At 36.0% G+C, this 16,877-nt stretch overlaps 1 protein-coding gene across 18 annotated transcripts in view; it reads left to right on the top strand.

Annotated features, from left to right (window-relative positions):
• The window catches only part of TRPS1 (transcriptional repressor GATA binding 1), a 256,423-nt gene that overhangs the window by 232,784 nt on the left and 6,762 nt on the right, over positions 1 to 16,877 (top strand). For all 18 annotated transcript variants that reach the window (XR_012378304.1, XR_012378306.1, XR_012378303.1 and 15 more), the window contains one exon: positions 13,799 to 13,921. Coding sequence is in view for 14 of the 18 variants with exons in the window: in XM_073893125.1 (XP_073749226.1) it covers positions 13,799 to 13,921 (123 nt within the window). In the remaining 4 variants the exon portion in view is untranslated. The remainder of the gene's footprint in view (positions 1 to 13,798; positions 13,922 to 16,877) is intronic.

Below are 16,877 nucleotides of genomic sequence, written 5' to 3'. Positions count from 1 at the left end.
ATATGCAATGAGTGAAATAAAATATTGGAAAGTAGATAGAAAAAGAGGGATGATTTAAATCAGGTCTAGCTACTTAACCTGCCCTTCAGTGAGTACACAATTTTTGGAGCATGTAATATCTGCAAATGTTTTTTAATCATACATAAATTATTCCTTCTTCATGAAATGCTACCTCCTAGTTTCTTAAGTTTCATTGATTCTGTCCTTACACTTTTTATATCTACTTTTTCCTCAGAGATATTTTACTCTCTAGTTAGATATAACCCTTTATTTGGGAAAAAAGCATAACTTTTTTGTTTTGTTTTGTTTTTAAAGTGAAGCCTTTAAAATATGAGATTGTCCCCTCTGAACTTTTTAAATTATTAAACTGGAAGACCTAGAAGTCACTTTTTTTTAAAGGAAATATGGATGTAAACGTGCAATACATATTTTAAGTGTATGTGTGCATGTTAATGTATTATGTGTGCATATATATATATATTTTTTTTTAATAAAATAGGGGATGTCAAATTCCAAATAGTTGCTTATGGATATAAATTTACAGCCAGCACCCAAAATTAATTTTTGTACAGAGGTTTCTAAATCTTGATCTGTATAAATCTAAGTGGATCAACTTTGTGTAGTCTATGAATTAAATACCCATTGTCGTATTTTATGGTAATGTATTAAGCTATGTGATCACACTATATGAAAAGAAGAAAACTAGCTAGAATGAGTAATATTCGTAAGGCAACTTGACCTACCTAGCATTCTTTTATGTTTTAGAAAATGCCAAAGGTTACGGATTCCTTCCCCAAATTTCCACTTGTGTTTTAGGATGAGACATGTATCTTTGATAGACTGGTGAATCTCATGAAAGTAAGTAAGTCACCACCAAACTGGTTTATTTACGTAATGAAATCCTTAAAGGTCTTTTGGAACACAGTCAAAAGACGAAGAATAGAAGAGAGAAAGAGAGTGGAGAGACAGTATTTTCAAACGCATAATTGATGTGATAAATTTTAAGACAGTCACCTAAATGTGAGAGAGTCTTAGGATCATTATTCATCCTCTTCTCTTGTTGTAAAAATAGAATAAATAAGAGCTTCTTTGCATAAATTTTATACAAATGTGCATAAATATGTAAATCTAGGTAATTGAATGGTATATGTGTATGTACATGCCAAAATATTATTTAGCTATTCAGTATTTCCTAAAATCTAATATCTATTGATACCCAGTATCTTCTGAAACTAAGAGAGAAAGGAAGAATTTAACGCTCGTTGAATTCCTGATATATGTCAAGCATTGCATTCAGTATTCTCCCATATATAATTATACTTATGTTAATTGAGTGTGTAAGTGAATTGAGAGGACTCTAACACAGTAATAAAAATAAATCAGAAGTTCTCAATGTCTTATTTTCCACCTATTAAAATCAATAATTATTAGGCTGACATATAAGTCACTCTCCTAGGTACTCTGTTCCTTCATTTCCTTTTCGGTCTTTTGTACACATAGTTAATTACATTTCTTCTCCACTCTCCAGGAAACTCTTGGGATTTTTTTCTCTTTAATTTAACAACATCATTGGTATTTTAGCCCTTTATAAAATGTGATATTATTTTAATGAAAATAAAAGCCACTAGCAACATCTCACTACATGTCAGTGATAAAATGTTGCGCTGGATTCGTTTGTGTATGTATGTATATTTGTGTATGTGTATGTATATGGACTGTCACTTTGATGTGTATACATACACAGATACCCACATCAGCATATGCCATTTCGACTAGTTTTTCAGATTGTTCAGAAGCTCAAGCAAAGTCCATTTCTTTTCCCTCCTGTCATATAATATATAGTCTAAATATGATGCATAACTTAATTTTATTTTGCATTTCACAAAAGTGAAACTGTTTTCAATCTAAGTCCTATTTTTTGTAATGATGACTGCCATATATATTTCATGAATAAAGCTTCATTTGAAGTATAATCTGCTTGATCATAGCATGTGTGTGTGTATATATATATATATATATATATATATATATATATACATACATATATATATGCATACCACACACACATATATTTTAACACAATGTCTGTTTATTGAAATCAGCAGAACCCTGTCTTCTGATAGAGGTCAGTTCAACTAAGCTGTCAGTAATTAAATGCCTACTATGTGCAGTGCACTGATAATGCAAAGATTGAAAGAAAAAATAGGCCCTTGTTTTTAATAGCTCCAGTCCCCTGGGAGTGACTTTCATCTGTAAATAATCGGAATCCAGTACTCTATCTCCTATACCTAAATGCTCAGAAACCAGAGCCATTAGATGATTTAAGACAATTCAGTATATGAGAAGCTAAGGCAGAAGTGGCATCCTAATGTCCCAAAAAGCTAAGCTTACACACTGACAGCAAAATACCTCTTATGAAGAAGAGTAGTTTTGATATATTTGGGGTAAATTTGTAAATGTGGAATAGCACAGGAAAACTAAGCCATTTTTTGGATCTCTGCTTTTCTTTTGTGTGTGTTTTTAATTTCAGCTTCTCTATGAATCTTTTATATATATATATATTTTTAAGAACTTGGTAGTTGGTGTTTTCTTTTTTCTTTTTTAATTCATATTACTCCACAGTAGGAAGAAATGTTTCTTGAGGGCAAATAACTTTAAAAAATTAATTTGAGGTCATTTCTTGCTTTAATATATTTGCATCTTCTGCAAAGATTGTGAACAGTTTAATCATGTTTGTCTAGGAAAAAAATAATGCTAACAGAAAAATAATGTAAACACGAGGCAGGCAGGGAAAAATAAAGTTTTAGAAAAGTGAGTTGCTGTGTTTTATTTGCAGAGCCCCTCTCATGAAATAAAAGCTCACTCACCAGGAGTTTTGTGTCTCAGGCTATGCTGCCAGGCCTCAGTATTGGTTTCCTGATACTCTGCTCGAGGGACAGAATGTCACAGTACGGAATGATTTTAACTGTTCCGTTTTGGTAGGAGTGACTGAGGGGTCGTCTCAAGAGTGCTGGATGCGATGAGGTAGTTCTTGCTTTGGTATGTGATACAGTGTGATTAACAAACTCCAGATCACATAGAGACACGGGTCCGAGTCAGGTTATTAAGTGCAGTCCCCTACTCGGGACGATGTATTGCCTTGCGCTGATACAGTCATACTGGAGGGGAAATATATATATATATATATATATATATATATATATATGCAAAGACAATCATTGCTTTCTTCTTGAGCAGCTGTAGCCAGTCCCACTAATGGACGTGCAAAAACAGAAACTGGCAGCACAAGGTATGTGTTCGTTTTCACAGATGGTACTGCAGACAAGTTGGTAATGGAAAAGGAAGTCGTGTACGTGAGCTATTTGAATGTGGGGGGGGGCGATGGGGGGACAGCCTATTACCGTGCTTTCCTGTGTTATTGACTGTGTGAGTTACTGAAGAAGCAGTTTTCCCATGAAAGATTTCAGTTATTACAAAATTACATCATGATTGTTAAGGAAATTCATAATTCCAACTTGTCTTTTTAAAATGTTATTAAAACTTTAAAAATCAGCTTTGATTTCCCTGTCTGCACTGTGCTTCTATAATGAAATTATCTGCTTGAGTTTGGTTTTAAACCCTAGTAGGAAGAGAATTCTCATTTAAAGATACATCTTCTATTTGAGCAATGACATAACATACTAAGCACTTATTTTAACCATTGGAAAGGTGGATTTAAATACCTACGACTTTGTGTGTCCCAAGGAAATACAAAACTGAGTACAAATGAGACATTTTAAGAGAATTATTTATAGATTCAAAAATTAAATGAAGTTCAGATTCATTTTTCTTACTTTTTTATTTTTGTTTTTGTTTTATTTTTATTTTATTTTTGTATTTAGGTCCTAGAGGATGAAATGGTACAAGAAGTATTCCCAATCTAGTCTTATCAAGTATTTAGTCCAAATTGCATATTTGGTATCCAAGTCTCTTGTTGACACAAATCTGCAGATTTTTAACATGGTTCTTAATTGTTTTGAACTTCAGTATATTTAACTGTATTTCCATAATTTGTACGCTGTTCAGTGGAAATAAGCAGCAATTACCATCCTTCTGCTGAGCAGACTACATGCTATGTTTTAACATCTGATCTGCACTGTATCCTCTCAACTTGATAGCCTGTAAAAAGTGTTTAGAGTTAAGAATATTTTGGTCTTCACTGTTCTGTAGTGAAATGGAAACTATATCACACATGAAAAGTATCAAAGTCAGCTCCATAGGTTGATGAAGAACATATAGTTTTATATATAATAATAGGGGAAATATTTAAGGGAAAATAATTATAAATATTTTCATATTATCCAAATCTGAGGAATTTATTAAAATAACCTTCTCTTTCAGAATTGGCAGTGTTTTATGTTGAATAATGATGATACCACACATTGCAAAAGGTCTCTGCCAGGGAACATACAAGTATATAAAGTAAACCTAGTAAATTGTTATCTGAACATATGTGTTTACAGAACTTGTCAAAACCCCAGCATCATTTTTGCTGCCCCATCTCTAGCCAAGACTAATGCAAAAACAGATTCTGGTTCACAGCTGCCCACCCATGTGACTGGCATTATTAGGAGCTAAGTCAATGGTGTTGACTAATTTTCTGCTTTTAAGCAGAGGCTTATTTTACATACTTCTTTTTTCTCTTTTTTGACATGGCAGGACTAAAACACATGTACTGCACCCATCCCCCTTCCCTACCCCTACCTCTCCATCAGCCAAATGTTGTGTTCCTCTGGCTATGACTGTATCTCTCAACCTCAAAACAGATCGTTGCCATATCTGATCAAGGATGAGTCATTTCTTTCTGGTACCTCAAAACTTGCATAATTTCAATCAGCTGTTATAGGGTGGTTTGAAGAGATAAGAGTTCTTCAAAGCAAGCTATGGTGAAATATTTTTGGTGAAAATTCCCCAATCGCCTCTTTAGTACTAGGGCCTGAAACATAGTTTAGCACTGTGGCTCTCAAGTGAGGGAGACCTGGGTTTGTATCTTAGCCCTACTATTTAGCAAATGAAAAACATTGCTAGGCCTCAGTTTTTCTCATCTGTAAAGTGGAGGGAAGAAGAAGAATAACAGTAACAACAACAACAATAATGATGATACCTGTCTCTTAGGATTGCTTTAACGAGGTCAGATAATGAAACAAAGCCTATGCATATTATCCTACACATAGTTAAGTCTTGAGAAATATTAGATGTCTGATGGTGATTATTAAAGAAGGGACACAAAGTAGTCAAGTGAGAGAATTCTGTCAGATAATTGATTCAGAAATGGTTTCTAGAACACAGTCCTGGGTTTTTATCTAGACTTAGAGACTAGGATGTACTGTTTGATACTAGATAAGTCAAAGAACCATTCTTAGTCTTTTTACCTCATCAATGAAAAGTGGGGGAATAATAATACCTGGTAATTCATTTTGATCTAAACTGGGATAATAGATGTTAGGAGTTCTTAACCTTCAGATCTGTAGGCATTCAGGTCCATACCATACCAAATGCTTGGATACATCTTGTGAAGGACATTCTTCTCAACAGCCTGAAGTTATTTGTAAAGTATTTTACATATTTTTTTTTTTCCTGGGGAGAGTGTCATAAATTTTATCAAAAGAATGTTAGGAACCAGTGAGGAACCACTGATGTGTGTATATATATATATATATATATATGAATGCCGTGAGGATGGAAACACTTTGTGGGCCAGTTATAATCTGTTAGCTAATATGAAAAGAATTCCTTTTTCTTTTAGATTTTATTTTTTTTTTAAGTAATCTCTATACCCAACATGGGGCTCAAACTTACAACCCCGAGATCAAGAGTCACATGCTCCACTGCCTAAGCCAGCCAGGCACCACCCCATGAAAAGAATTCCTGATTATCGTTGGTATTTTCTGTTTCTTCCAAAATAACCGTCATCCTCATCATTATCTCTTATAAAGCCAACCCCACATAGATAATACATAAAATAACTCTATTTGTGTTTAAGTACAGAAGCCGAACCCTTTGGATGTTAGGCTTTTTGTACAACAGGTTTCTTCTGTATCGTTATCACTTAAGATTTTTATTTTTTATAATGTGAATAATTCCCATAATAAATGTGTTTACAAAATAGACTGTTAGGTAAAATGTGCAATTAGTTTATTAAAACAATCAGCTCTTTCTCAAGCTGAAGTTTGCTTAAGGGGTGCTAAAATTGTTTAACTGTGCCTCCAAAAAGCCTTTTTTCTTCCTTTTCAGTGTCAGGTGTTGGCACTGGCATGGAAGAAAGTCCCTGTGGAGAAAGCCTCCAATGATTTTTGTAGCTGAAGGTGAAAATGGATCCATGGTGGTAGAAATAGAAGCAGTGAAAGACTTGAGTAGTTCTTTTGACGATAATGACTTTCACGTGGAATGAAGAAAGACAGGGCAGACATAAATGTTCAACCATAGTTTTAGCTGTCTGAATACCTATTGCTGTAAAGGCAGAACAGTACTACAGAAACAGTGTGGGTAGAACTCCAGAGATCTGGGTTTTTCTAGTCCTGGTGCTTTATGTCATTTGGGCATGACACTGGATATTTGGTCTGCTCATTTACCAAATATGGGGTAAGTCAAAGAGTAGAGTTGGAGTCCTTCAGACCTATGTACTGGGTTCTATATGTATGTGATAAGTTTGTAAATTCTGCCAATTTGAAGAAACTATATGAATGATTTGAAGTGTGGGATATATGTTGCAAAATCTTGATTTGTCTGCTATCCCACTTCAATAGTCACCAGTTGCATCTCAGAAGAAATGGAGCTAATGTGTTTGGCACACTAGCATTTCCTGATATGTGGGGCAACTCCCACATAGTGATGTGTCAGTGCAGTAAGTCTCAGGTGCATTCATACCTGGGTACAGTGTATGATTACTAGAGTATGTGTTGCCTCATGTCCTGGAACAGAGGTGGTTCCATTGCTCCTAGCCAGGGATGTCAGCTTTATTTATACTGGTCTCCATTATCATTGCTGATGTGTTGAGGAAGTGAATTTAAGCAGGGTAAACAGATTTTGTTTCCAAATTCTGAGATAGGAGATTGTAAGATGGGTGCTTGGCTGAACCTTGTAGAGTCTCTTCAGTTTTCTGGCAAGAAATCTGAGGGCAAAGAGGGCTGTTCTGAATCAGGCAGAGACTTGCTGTGCAGCGCATTTAAACTGCACTGTTCTTCACAATTCTATTTGGAACAAAAGTCAGCCAAGATGTTGGTAACTACTGCTTTGTGTTGGCAGCGTTCTTTCCCTGCTCTTCCTAAAATATCAGGTAGCCTGTGCTTTGGGTAAAATTCTGGCTATTAATTTAAAGATGTTTGTTGCAAGCCACCATCTATTTTTAAGTGGCTTTAGGCGCTGCATTCTATGCATTCTGTATTATCTGCTGATATGTAGTCAGTAGCTGGTTAATCCTCACTTGGGGAGAATTTGGAGGAAGAGGTGGCCTTCTGTGTTACTCAGTGGTAAATAACAGTGATAATGACTAAAATACTAATCATCATTTATTCATAATTATTGAATGCCAACCCACTACATGATAGTAATAATAAATACATTCTTTAACATGGTAGTAATAATAAATACATTATTTAATTCATATCAACTTTTTTGGTAGTCAGTAGGGCAATGTTATTGATCATTGTCCTACTATTAGGACATTATTACTTATGGGATAATGAACAAGTATCAGTTTGTTTCTGAAATGACTAGACTATTATTACCCACTTTGGTAAAGGAGCACAGAGAGTAAGCTCTCTGATTATTAGATAACTTTCAACCTTTAAATGAGCTGTACTGGGGCACCTGGCCGGCTCATTTGGTGGAGCACATGACTCCTGTTCTTGGGGTGGTGAGTTCGAGCTCCACATTGGGTGTGGAGAGTACTTTAAAATCTAAAATAAATAAATAAATAAATAAATAAATAAATAAATAAGATTTATTGATGTAATATACTTTGGTTTCCTCAGAAAAGTTTCCATATAATTTACATAAATTAAACTCTCAATGTTTATGAACATCTCAATTTGTGTCACATTAACTCCACACTTAGTATGTTTTTAGCACATTCTACTGGAAGCCTAGATTATAGACCATGTGTGTCATATACGTCACTGTAACTCCAGTTTGTAGCACGGTGTCAGGCACATGCTGAACATTCATTAATTATATCATTCCCAGAACCAAACTGAGTTAAATTTACTACTGAAATTTTATTACTGCAAAATTGTACCAGAAGTTTCTATCACAGCTATCTGTACATGTCCCTAAAATGAAGTTTGCAAAAGATTCTTGATATAGTCAAATAAACACAGAAATTATTTAAAGTTAAAAAATATTTGAGGTATATCTCCCCTAGCAGCATGTATATCAGATTTCAGATTGATTTGATTTAAGATGGCTAAGATATAAAAACCATAAAAAATGTGAGTAAATACTCTGCCTATCAAAGCTTGTTATGTAATTACATGGTTTCAGTATAGTTCTTATACATAGAACACTAATATAAAGGATCATTTCTGCACAAACTCCTTTTCCAGTGGAGACTTTAATCTCTTGGAGATAAATATCCATGTCTCTAAATGTTAAGCCACTTGAAGGAATAATTCAGTCAAATTTATTTCTTATTAATCAATTGAAATCAGTTCTTTGTTAATGAAATTTGAAAACATTCAAATGTTTGTTTTTGGCTGATTTTTAAATAATAATATAAGTAATAGAAACAGCTAAACCAATATTAAAACTTTTTTTTTCATTTTTTTTCTTAAGACACATCTGAGTTCACCAATACATATGCCAAGGCTCAACCCGCTGATCTATAACTGACTAAAGAATTAAGCCCCCTAAAAGGAAAATTTGAACCAGAAGCTTTCAGAAAAATTTGATGATAGTGATACTGCACAGTGGTTAGCTGTGAACCTAAATTAATTTTTTTTTGTTTGATCCATTATTTTAGTCATTACACTTCTTGCCCTTCAAAGCAGGGGGAAAAAATTATGTTGGATTTAAAGTGTACTTATATTAAAAGATGTGTATGTCATTTTCTATTTCAAATCCTAACATGGATGATTGTCCAAACTCATCACTTAAATTGCTGTTTTGAAAATGAATATGGTGGTCATAATACATTTGAAACGTGGAAAGGAAACAAATGATCCCCAAGAATTCTCAGTAATTATCACTGAAAAATACTTGATAGCCTTTGGCTCGCCTCAAAAATCCTTGCAATTAACCATTTCTATCACCACCCTTACTTTTTCACACAGCAAATTATCAGCCAACAGAAATTATGTAGAGACAACACAAATGTGACCTAAAAGTTACTAGGCAAGCTATAAAACTTGAAGTTAAAAAAAAACAAAAACAGGTTCCTGAATTGTTGCTTCTGGAATTTTCTCTTTAGAAATTTTCATTTGAGGTGATTTTCTTGTAGATTTGGGTTTGGGGCCCACCTCCCCTCACTCTTTCCTTAGTTAAGGCAACAAAGAAGTAGAAGGGGCACTTGGAGAAGTCCAAGGGCAGAGAATGCCGTGGGTCTGTGGCTTCAGATATACAAGCCTGAGAGGAGCGTAAGAATCATGCTAAATATGCCCCTCAGGTACGCCAGTGGTGTCACCCCCTACCTACGGATTCCTCTCATGAACTCTCCAGAAGGGACCTTATCTTTGTGACTCGATTCTCCTCTCTCCTGCATAATGTCATGGAGATACAAAATATTATTAACTTTTAAACAGTTTGGGGGCACCTGGGGGGCTCAGTTGGTTAAGCTTTGGATCTTGGTTTTGGCTCAGGTCATAATCTCAGAGTGGTGGGATCGAGCCCCATGTCTGGCTCCGTGCTCAGCAGGGGGTCTGCTCCAGATTCTCTCTCTCCTTCTCCCTCTTCCCTTCCCCGCTCTCTCTCTCTCTCTCAAAAAAATAATAAAATTTAAAAAAAAAAAACAGCTTGTAGAAGAGAAGTAATCTTATTATTTAAACACACGTGTGCACATATAGAACCAACGACAACATATGACCATAATGATGTATATAAAGGAGAATTGGAGTCTTGTTCTACCTGATTTTGTATTGCCAGGATCTAGCAAGTACCTAGCTTCGACTGTTCCTCCAAAATAAGTGTGAATTGTAGGATTGGAACAGTCTTGATTTTCTTTTCTCTTGTTTCTTTTCTACAACATCATTAGTCATCTTTGCCCAACTGGAAGTAAATTTGTCAATCCAAATGGATGACATTTAGAAGGAATTTTTTTTTAAAACTATTTTTCAAAAATAGGAGTGACAATGATAAAAAATAATAGCAGGTGAGATTCCTTCTTTTCTTTTAATTCCAGTAGATTATTTTCAACCTTATTAATGTTTAGTCTCTCAAGACAGAGCACTGTCCTAGATGCTTGTTACTTAGAATATTTGATGACCATTAAGAGTCGTGATTTCTGTCCTTAACACACACAGTCTAAAGGAGAATGACAAAATATTTTAAAACTCTGTCATGCATGATAAACCATGAATGAAATAAAGTCTTCGGTGCCTTTCTTTCTCTTTAACAAGGCCAAGCTTGTTTTTTAAAAAGTGGGGCAAGAGAGACTTCTATTCCGCCTTCCTTTGGCAACAGACCTGCTTCTCTACACGTGATTGGGCTAAGGATGTTGATAACTTCAAAAAGATGCTTTACTGTGTCCAGCCAGGTTACATTACACACAGAGTGACCAGGTCAGGGCTCTCATCTGTGTTGTAGTTGAGAGAGATGTGGCATAGTTACGATTCTGTGGTCACACAGTTTAAGGATACTATCCACATAGGCCACCTTCTCTGCTGCTTCCAGAAATTCCAAATGCACCAAAACTAAAGTGGTACAGTGCTTACCAAAGCGATAAATGTGTTTAGATGGGAGTTAATATGTGAAATATTTCTCACCTCCCTCCTACTTTCCACCCCCACACAAGTACGCTCTATTGAATTCTAGGTGTGAACACCTATATATTTCACTCTGACTCAACTTTCCATTCTCAGATTTGATAAGATTGACACAAATGAAATACATTTGATAATATCCAACTGTATGTCTTAAGCATCTCTATAATGCTCAAAAAATAGATTAAGGAGATGAAAACAAAGCTAGCCAAGTATATTTCTCTTACCAAAAAAAATAACTGTATCCCTTTTACAAATAGCTAACTTACTGAGTATTTACTACATCCCTGGAACTGTTTTTAATTGCATCCATTTGCCCACATATTACAGCAGCTCACACTTTAAAGATGGGGAAATTGAAGCTTTGAGAGGTTAAGTAACTTGCCTAAAGTTGCACCTGGCAAAAGGCAGAGACATGTTATGAATACAAGTAGTCTGACTCCTAAATCTGATTATTAGCCTCCATGCTATACTGACTGGGTAAATGAATCCAGAGTACCCCTGATGTCTTTAAAATAAGATGTAGTTTTCCCAAAATATACCTCTTTAGTGGAGCCTAAGTGCTGCTTAAAGCAGGATATGCCTGTGGAAACCAGTGCTATAATTTTAGGACTTTCCCTCTAACTAATGAAGGGCATTTTCTTTGCAAGAGAATTAAGCACAAAATTGTGCAAGTATTGAAACGCTCTCAGAAACCAGGATTACACCCACTTTGGCATGCTGTGTCAAGCACCCAGGGCATAAGGAAAGAAAAGCAGGCTGGAGTGAATGGTTACACATTCAGATTTGAGCCTCAGCCATATATGTGGGTTAGTTTCCAAATGGACATTTACATTGCCTTTATGTGGATCAAGTCGGTGTTTATTTGCCAAACGTGTTATTTAGATCTAGGAAAAAGATGGCGTGGCCCCAGGGAAGTTTCACAATTATAACCTAACTAGGCTCCCCAGCTTACTTCAGATAAAGGGGGCCCCAGAATGTTTGATAAACATAGCATCTAATAGTTCATTGATTTTTTAGGAGGGAGTGGTCTCTACTCTTGCAGGAGGTCCCAACTGGGACTTGTGGACTGACACCCAACATTTGCCATTGCTCTAATCGTGATGCATTCATTCCTGGTCCTGACTCGGGCGGAGAGGGACTAAAAGGGGAGCCAGAGATTATCTTTGTGAAAAATCTAGCTTTTATTACATCACCTAAAGTAGCACGACCTGCTACACTAATGAAATCGTGTTCTTGGTTGAAAAGGGCAATTGTTAGCCTGACTTTGTGCGCACTAAAAACATTCCCCCGATCTTGTTAAATTATTGCTCTCATTTCAGATTTTTATGGCTGTGCAGCTTACCAGCCCTCATTTCTTTACGTTTCATTCATTTTCCTTGTATTGATGATTAATGGAGGATGTCGAATGTTAGAGTGAGCAGGCATCAGCAATTGCAAGATCATAATTAGTTTAGCTGACGAGGGCCTCTGATAGCACTTGCATCTGGATGGAAAAATTACCCTATAGGGAACTGGCTGCTCACCAGGTCTTTTTAGTGATACATTGTGAAACACCCGATGAATCAAATGCCCTTTCAATGCCAAGAAAGTGTTCCAGTCTTGAAGCCAAAATTATGTCTGCAGAAAGCTTTCCATTTGAAATGTATCAGAGTACAATTATAACCATTGTATTTTCTTGGCAGGGATACCACTGGTCTACAGTATGGACTCAAGTTAAATAAATTGCCTAAATTTTATGAATCCCTGAAATTTTGACTTACGGTATTTGTAATTTTAAATTTATAATAAAATTGGGTTCCAGCAACATTTTTTGCACTCCTTATCTAACGTGCATATTTTATCATTAAAGGCTTCGCTTCCTAGAGAAAGGAGAGTGAAGTTGCAATTCAGCCTGTCTTTTTTTTTTTTTTCTTGCAGCAGGAGCATTTCATTTCCTGCCTGTTAGTATTTGCGCCTACAAACACAGCCTGACTTTTGTTTCAATGGGTTTAATGGAATCATTACTTGATAGCAAGAATGGAACAAGCAATACTAATTATCTACTTTTAAATATTCTTAGATTATTTTTGAATCTGGTGATTACAGAATTCAGCCCACTAAAATCAATTTGTATTCGGAAACGCTTGTGATTTCCAAGTCTGAGGCAAATGAAATAAATAGCCATTGATGGGACTAGCTTGTCTGGCTTCAGCGGGCTCATCTTAAGCGCTCTCAGTAATACTGTACTTCGAGTTGACAGCAAGTTCCGACTGGTCCCCTCGGCTTTGGGAAATAGACAGTGTTCTCTTTCGAAGTTTACCATTGCAACCCCCCAAACTAGAATTGAGTTTGTGATATTCTCTTAATACTTGTGTTACATGAATGCCCCCCAAAAAGACACAAATCGGGCTTAATTTTAAATGGTTTCCATGCCGCCTTTTTTCCACGCTTGACTATATTTTTAAAGCTCAGGTAGCCTATGCCCAACCCTTTGCTAAAGTATATTAAACATATTGCCACATTCTGTCTTGTGACTTTTGTTGTGACACTTTTAAAAGGTATACTTTAGGGTTCAGCATTTAGGAGCCATCATTAAAGGCACAAAACCCAAAGTTCAAAAAGTTAAAGCTGTTTCTGTGAAAAGGCTTTGGTGTTGCACACACCTCATCCATCACTGTAGGGTTAATTATAATGAAAATCAGTGGTGCCTATTAAACACAATTGAACCTGACCTCATTATGGGCAGTGTGGTTTTATACTGTCATTGTTGCCAGTCTGAAGACAAAACTCCTGGGTTGATTTGGTCTAACTCCACTGATCATGTGACTCACCCCTGACCTTGTGTTTTTTTCCCCCCGTTTCAGAGGCGTAGAGGCTCGGGTGTTTTTTGTGCCAATTGCTTGACCACAAAGACCTCTCTCTGGCGAAAGAATGCAAATGGCGGATATGTATGCAATGCGTGTGGCCTCTACCAGAAGCTTCACTCGGTAAGAGCTTGTTAGACTGTTTGAGGAAAAGCTTTATAAAGCAGCCTGGTCTGTGGTGGGATGTGTACCATTCCCTGGCTTGCAAGGCCTGCTCCCGCAGAGTTTAATACAGTCACTTTGAGAGCACCTGTGATTTATGGTGAAATAGCCTTAGATGTTATGGGGAGATATATTTGAGATCATTAGTAATGCATTATGCTTCTTTTGATATAAATGAGGAAAATGATTGATTTCTGGGAACTTCCCATAACAGATAGTTGAACTAATGGTTATCAGAATTTCGTGAAATTAATTTAGGCAGAAAGGAGAAACCTTAAAAGTTTGAAAATACATAAAAAGTGTTTTGAAAAGAGGACTCTCCTATTTCACATAAAACACAGGGCAGGGAAAGAATGCTATGTTCACTTTAACTTCAGAACTTGCAAGTGTCCTCTTGGCTGCTTTGGGGGCTAGAAGTCAGGCACGTTCAGAAGAGTGGTTTTGAACTAGGACCCGAGAATGCCAGGCCAATCTCTTCGCTTCTTCTGAGGGATATATTCAAGTGAGGTATCTCAGGGCCCCAACGGCACACATCCCAGTGGAGTAAGGTGCAAAGGTGCTTTGTGTTTTAAACTCTCTCTCTGGCTTCTTTCTGTGGCTCACCAAAATACTTCCAGAACTTTCTTCTCAGATTTTAGTTAGAATCCTCTGATAAAGTTTAAGCTCACAAATTCCCCCCATCTCCATATGCATTTGACGTCCTGAAGGATATTTTATTTTAGTTTTAGGAAGTTTATCTGCTGACAAGAGCTGCCTTTAAAAATAGGAATACCCCACTTAGTAAACAGAAATCCATTTCCCTCTGCCTTTTTCATTTTGTTTGGCATTTTACCATAGCTCTTAGCACAGCCAATGAATAAATTACAGCTACAGGGAATACAGTTTTAGACAAAACGTCCTCATAAATGGACCACTGAAGCACTCTTTAAAAAATGCATGCTGCCAACAATACTAATTGGTGGTAAACTGTAAAACCTTAGTTATTACGTGTAGCTAACAGATTCTACCCCCCACCACCACATCACCTTCCTTTTGCTTCCCCTTCACCATTTTAGCACAGCAATAAGCTTTCATTTAATGAGTACTGACATTAATGATTTTAATTGAACTCTGGCCAATCGTAGGCCAAGAATTAATTAAACTACTGCTCTTCCAGGTTACGATAATTTAACAACTATGATATAAAGTAAACTCTTTTTTTTTACAATTATTTTAATATTCGTCTCTCCAGAGGCAAGATGTATTCAGTTTTGAGTTTCTTTACGTCATAAATTTAAATGCATAAAGGTTATGCTCACATCTCATGTCAAAGACTGTCACAAAAGTTATAAAAGTTTTAAAAGGGTATTAATGCAAATTTCCAGTTTCCTTATAGATAGATATTAAATACTGCATATTCTCATAATACAAATACGAGCTCTTTATAAGCCTGAACATTCTGAACAAAATAAATGAATATGGCATATCCAAGGGATGTGGCATTTTCATTCTGAAACCAATAATTGAATTGTCAGTGACAAGTGTGTTATCTTTCTTGCCTTCAAAATGCCTCTGTGACAATAGAAATATTCCAAAAAGGATTTATATTTATATTTTGTTTAAGATATAAAAGGTCTCTCTTGCATTAAGGTGCATTCTTTCTAGGAATAATTCACAAATTACATATTACATATATACATATATTTACATTCTATGTAGAAATTATTTGCTTGAAGATTTCAGTAATCTTTTAGAAAAATCCGGTTTTAGCCCACTTTTAAAGAGTTTCCTAAATTTTAACCTGTAAATATGCGTTAATTTATTAAACTTATTCTTTTTATTTTATAAATCAAAGTTAGAGCTCTCACTGCAAGTAAAGTTTTTGGCATAGTGTTATCTATGGGTTTTAGTCCTATAGTATAAACGCCTGTTGAACATGTACATAACTACCCATCATACAGTGCTTAAGCTGAATAAAAAATAAGCTGAGTGAAAGTCAGCATTCTAACTAAGTACGGAGTAGAATGATGTATCAGGTATTTGGACCAAAACTACAGAAGAATTTAGATTTTCATCAGAAAACAAATGCTTTACTTGTTAAGTAAAATTTTCCATAGTGATTATATAAAATCCTATTAAACAAGGAGAAATAAAAGTGAGAGGTGAAAAAAAAAAGTCTCCCACTGATACGGCTTTGATTACCTGATATCTTTCCTCATGATTCTGCTCATTTGTCTTTGATTATTTATACCCTGATATTTAATACTTTATATTCACATTTTCAGTTACTTAGAAGAATGCACGTATTCGTCAGCTCAGGCTGCCGTAACAAAATGCCATAGACTTAGGGGGTTTAAACCACGGGAGAGATTTTCACACAGTTCTCAAGGCTGGAGGTCCGAGGTCAGAGTACCAGTGTGGCCAGGTTCTGGATGGAGAGCTCCCTTCCTGGCTTGGAGAATGCCTCCCTCTCTCTATGTCCTCGTCTAACTTTATTTGCCTCCTAAAGACCGGATCTCCAGATCCAGCCACACTGTGGGGTAGAGCTTCCACATACGAATGAGGGGACCCAGTTCAGTCTGTAGCAGTGTACAATTTTACCACAGTTGTCATTAAAGCCTAGCTCCCGTGTTCCTGTATTGACATCCTAGTGCATGACTCAGAAGTTGACAAACACTGCAGAAAAATCATGTTTCTTCAAGGAACTTGCTACACAGTTTTATCACTAAGTGATGCAGTTCCAAAATCTGTTGAGTTTGGGAAAGCTGTTTTTAAGTAGATTACAGTTTTCAGTCCTCCCCGCAAAGTTGGACATGATTTAATTAGGCTAAAATAGTGTGCTTTGGTGACTGCCTCTGATCCTGCTTAGGGCAAGAGGAGGAGATTTAGTAAACCTCTAACATAGCATCTACCCTTGCTTTGAACTTAAACATGGTTC

The sequence above is a fragment of the Callorhinus ursinus genome, unplaced genomic scaffold (assembly GCF_003265705.2).
Source record: "Callorhinus ursinus isolate GAN/ISIS: 27379988/994484 unplaced genomic scaffold, GSC_fseal_2.0 scaffold5, whole genome shotgun sequence".
Classification (NCBI taxonomy): domain Eukaryota; kingdom Metazoa; phylum Chordata; class Mammalia; order Carnivora; family Otariidae; genus Callorhinus; species Callorhinus ursinus.
Note: the sequence above shows the minus strand (reverse complement) of the source record. Positions and strands in the feature narration are given on the sequence as shown.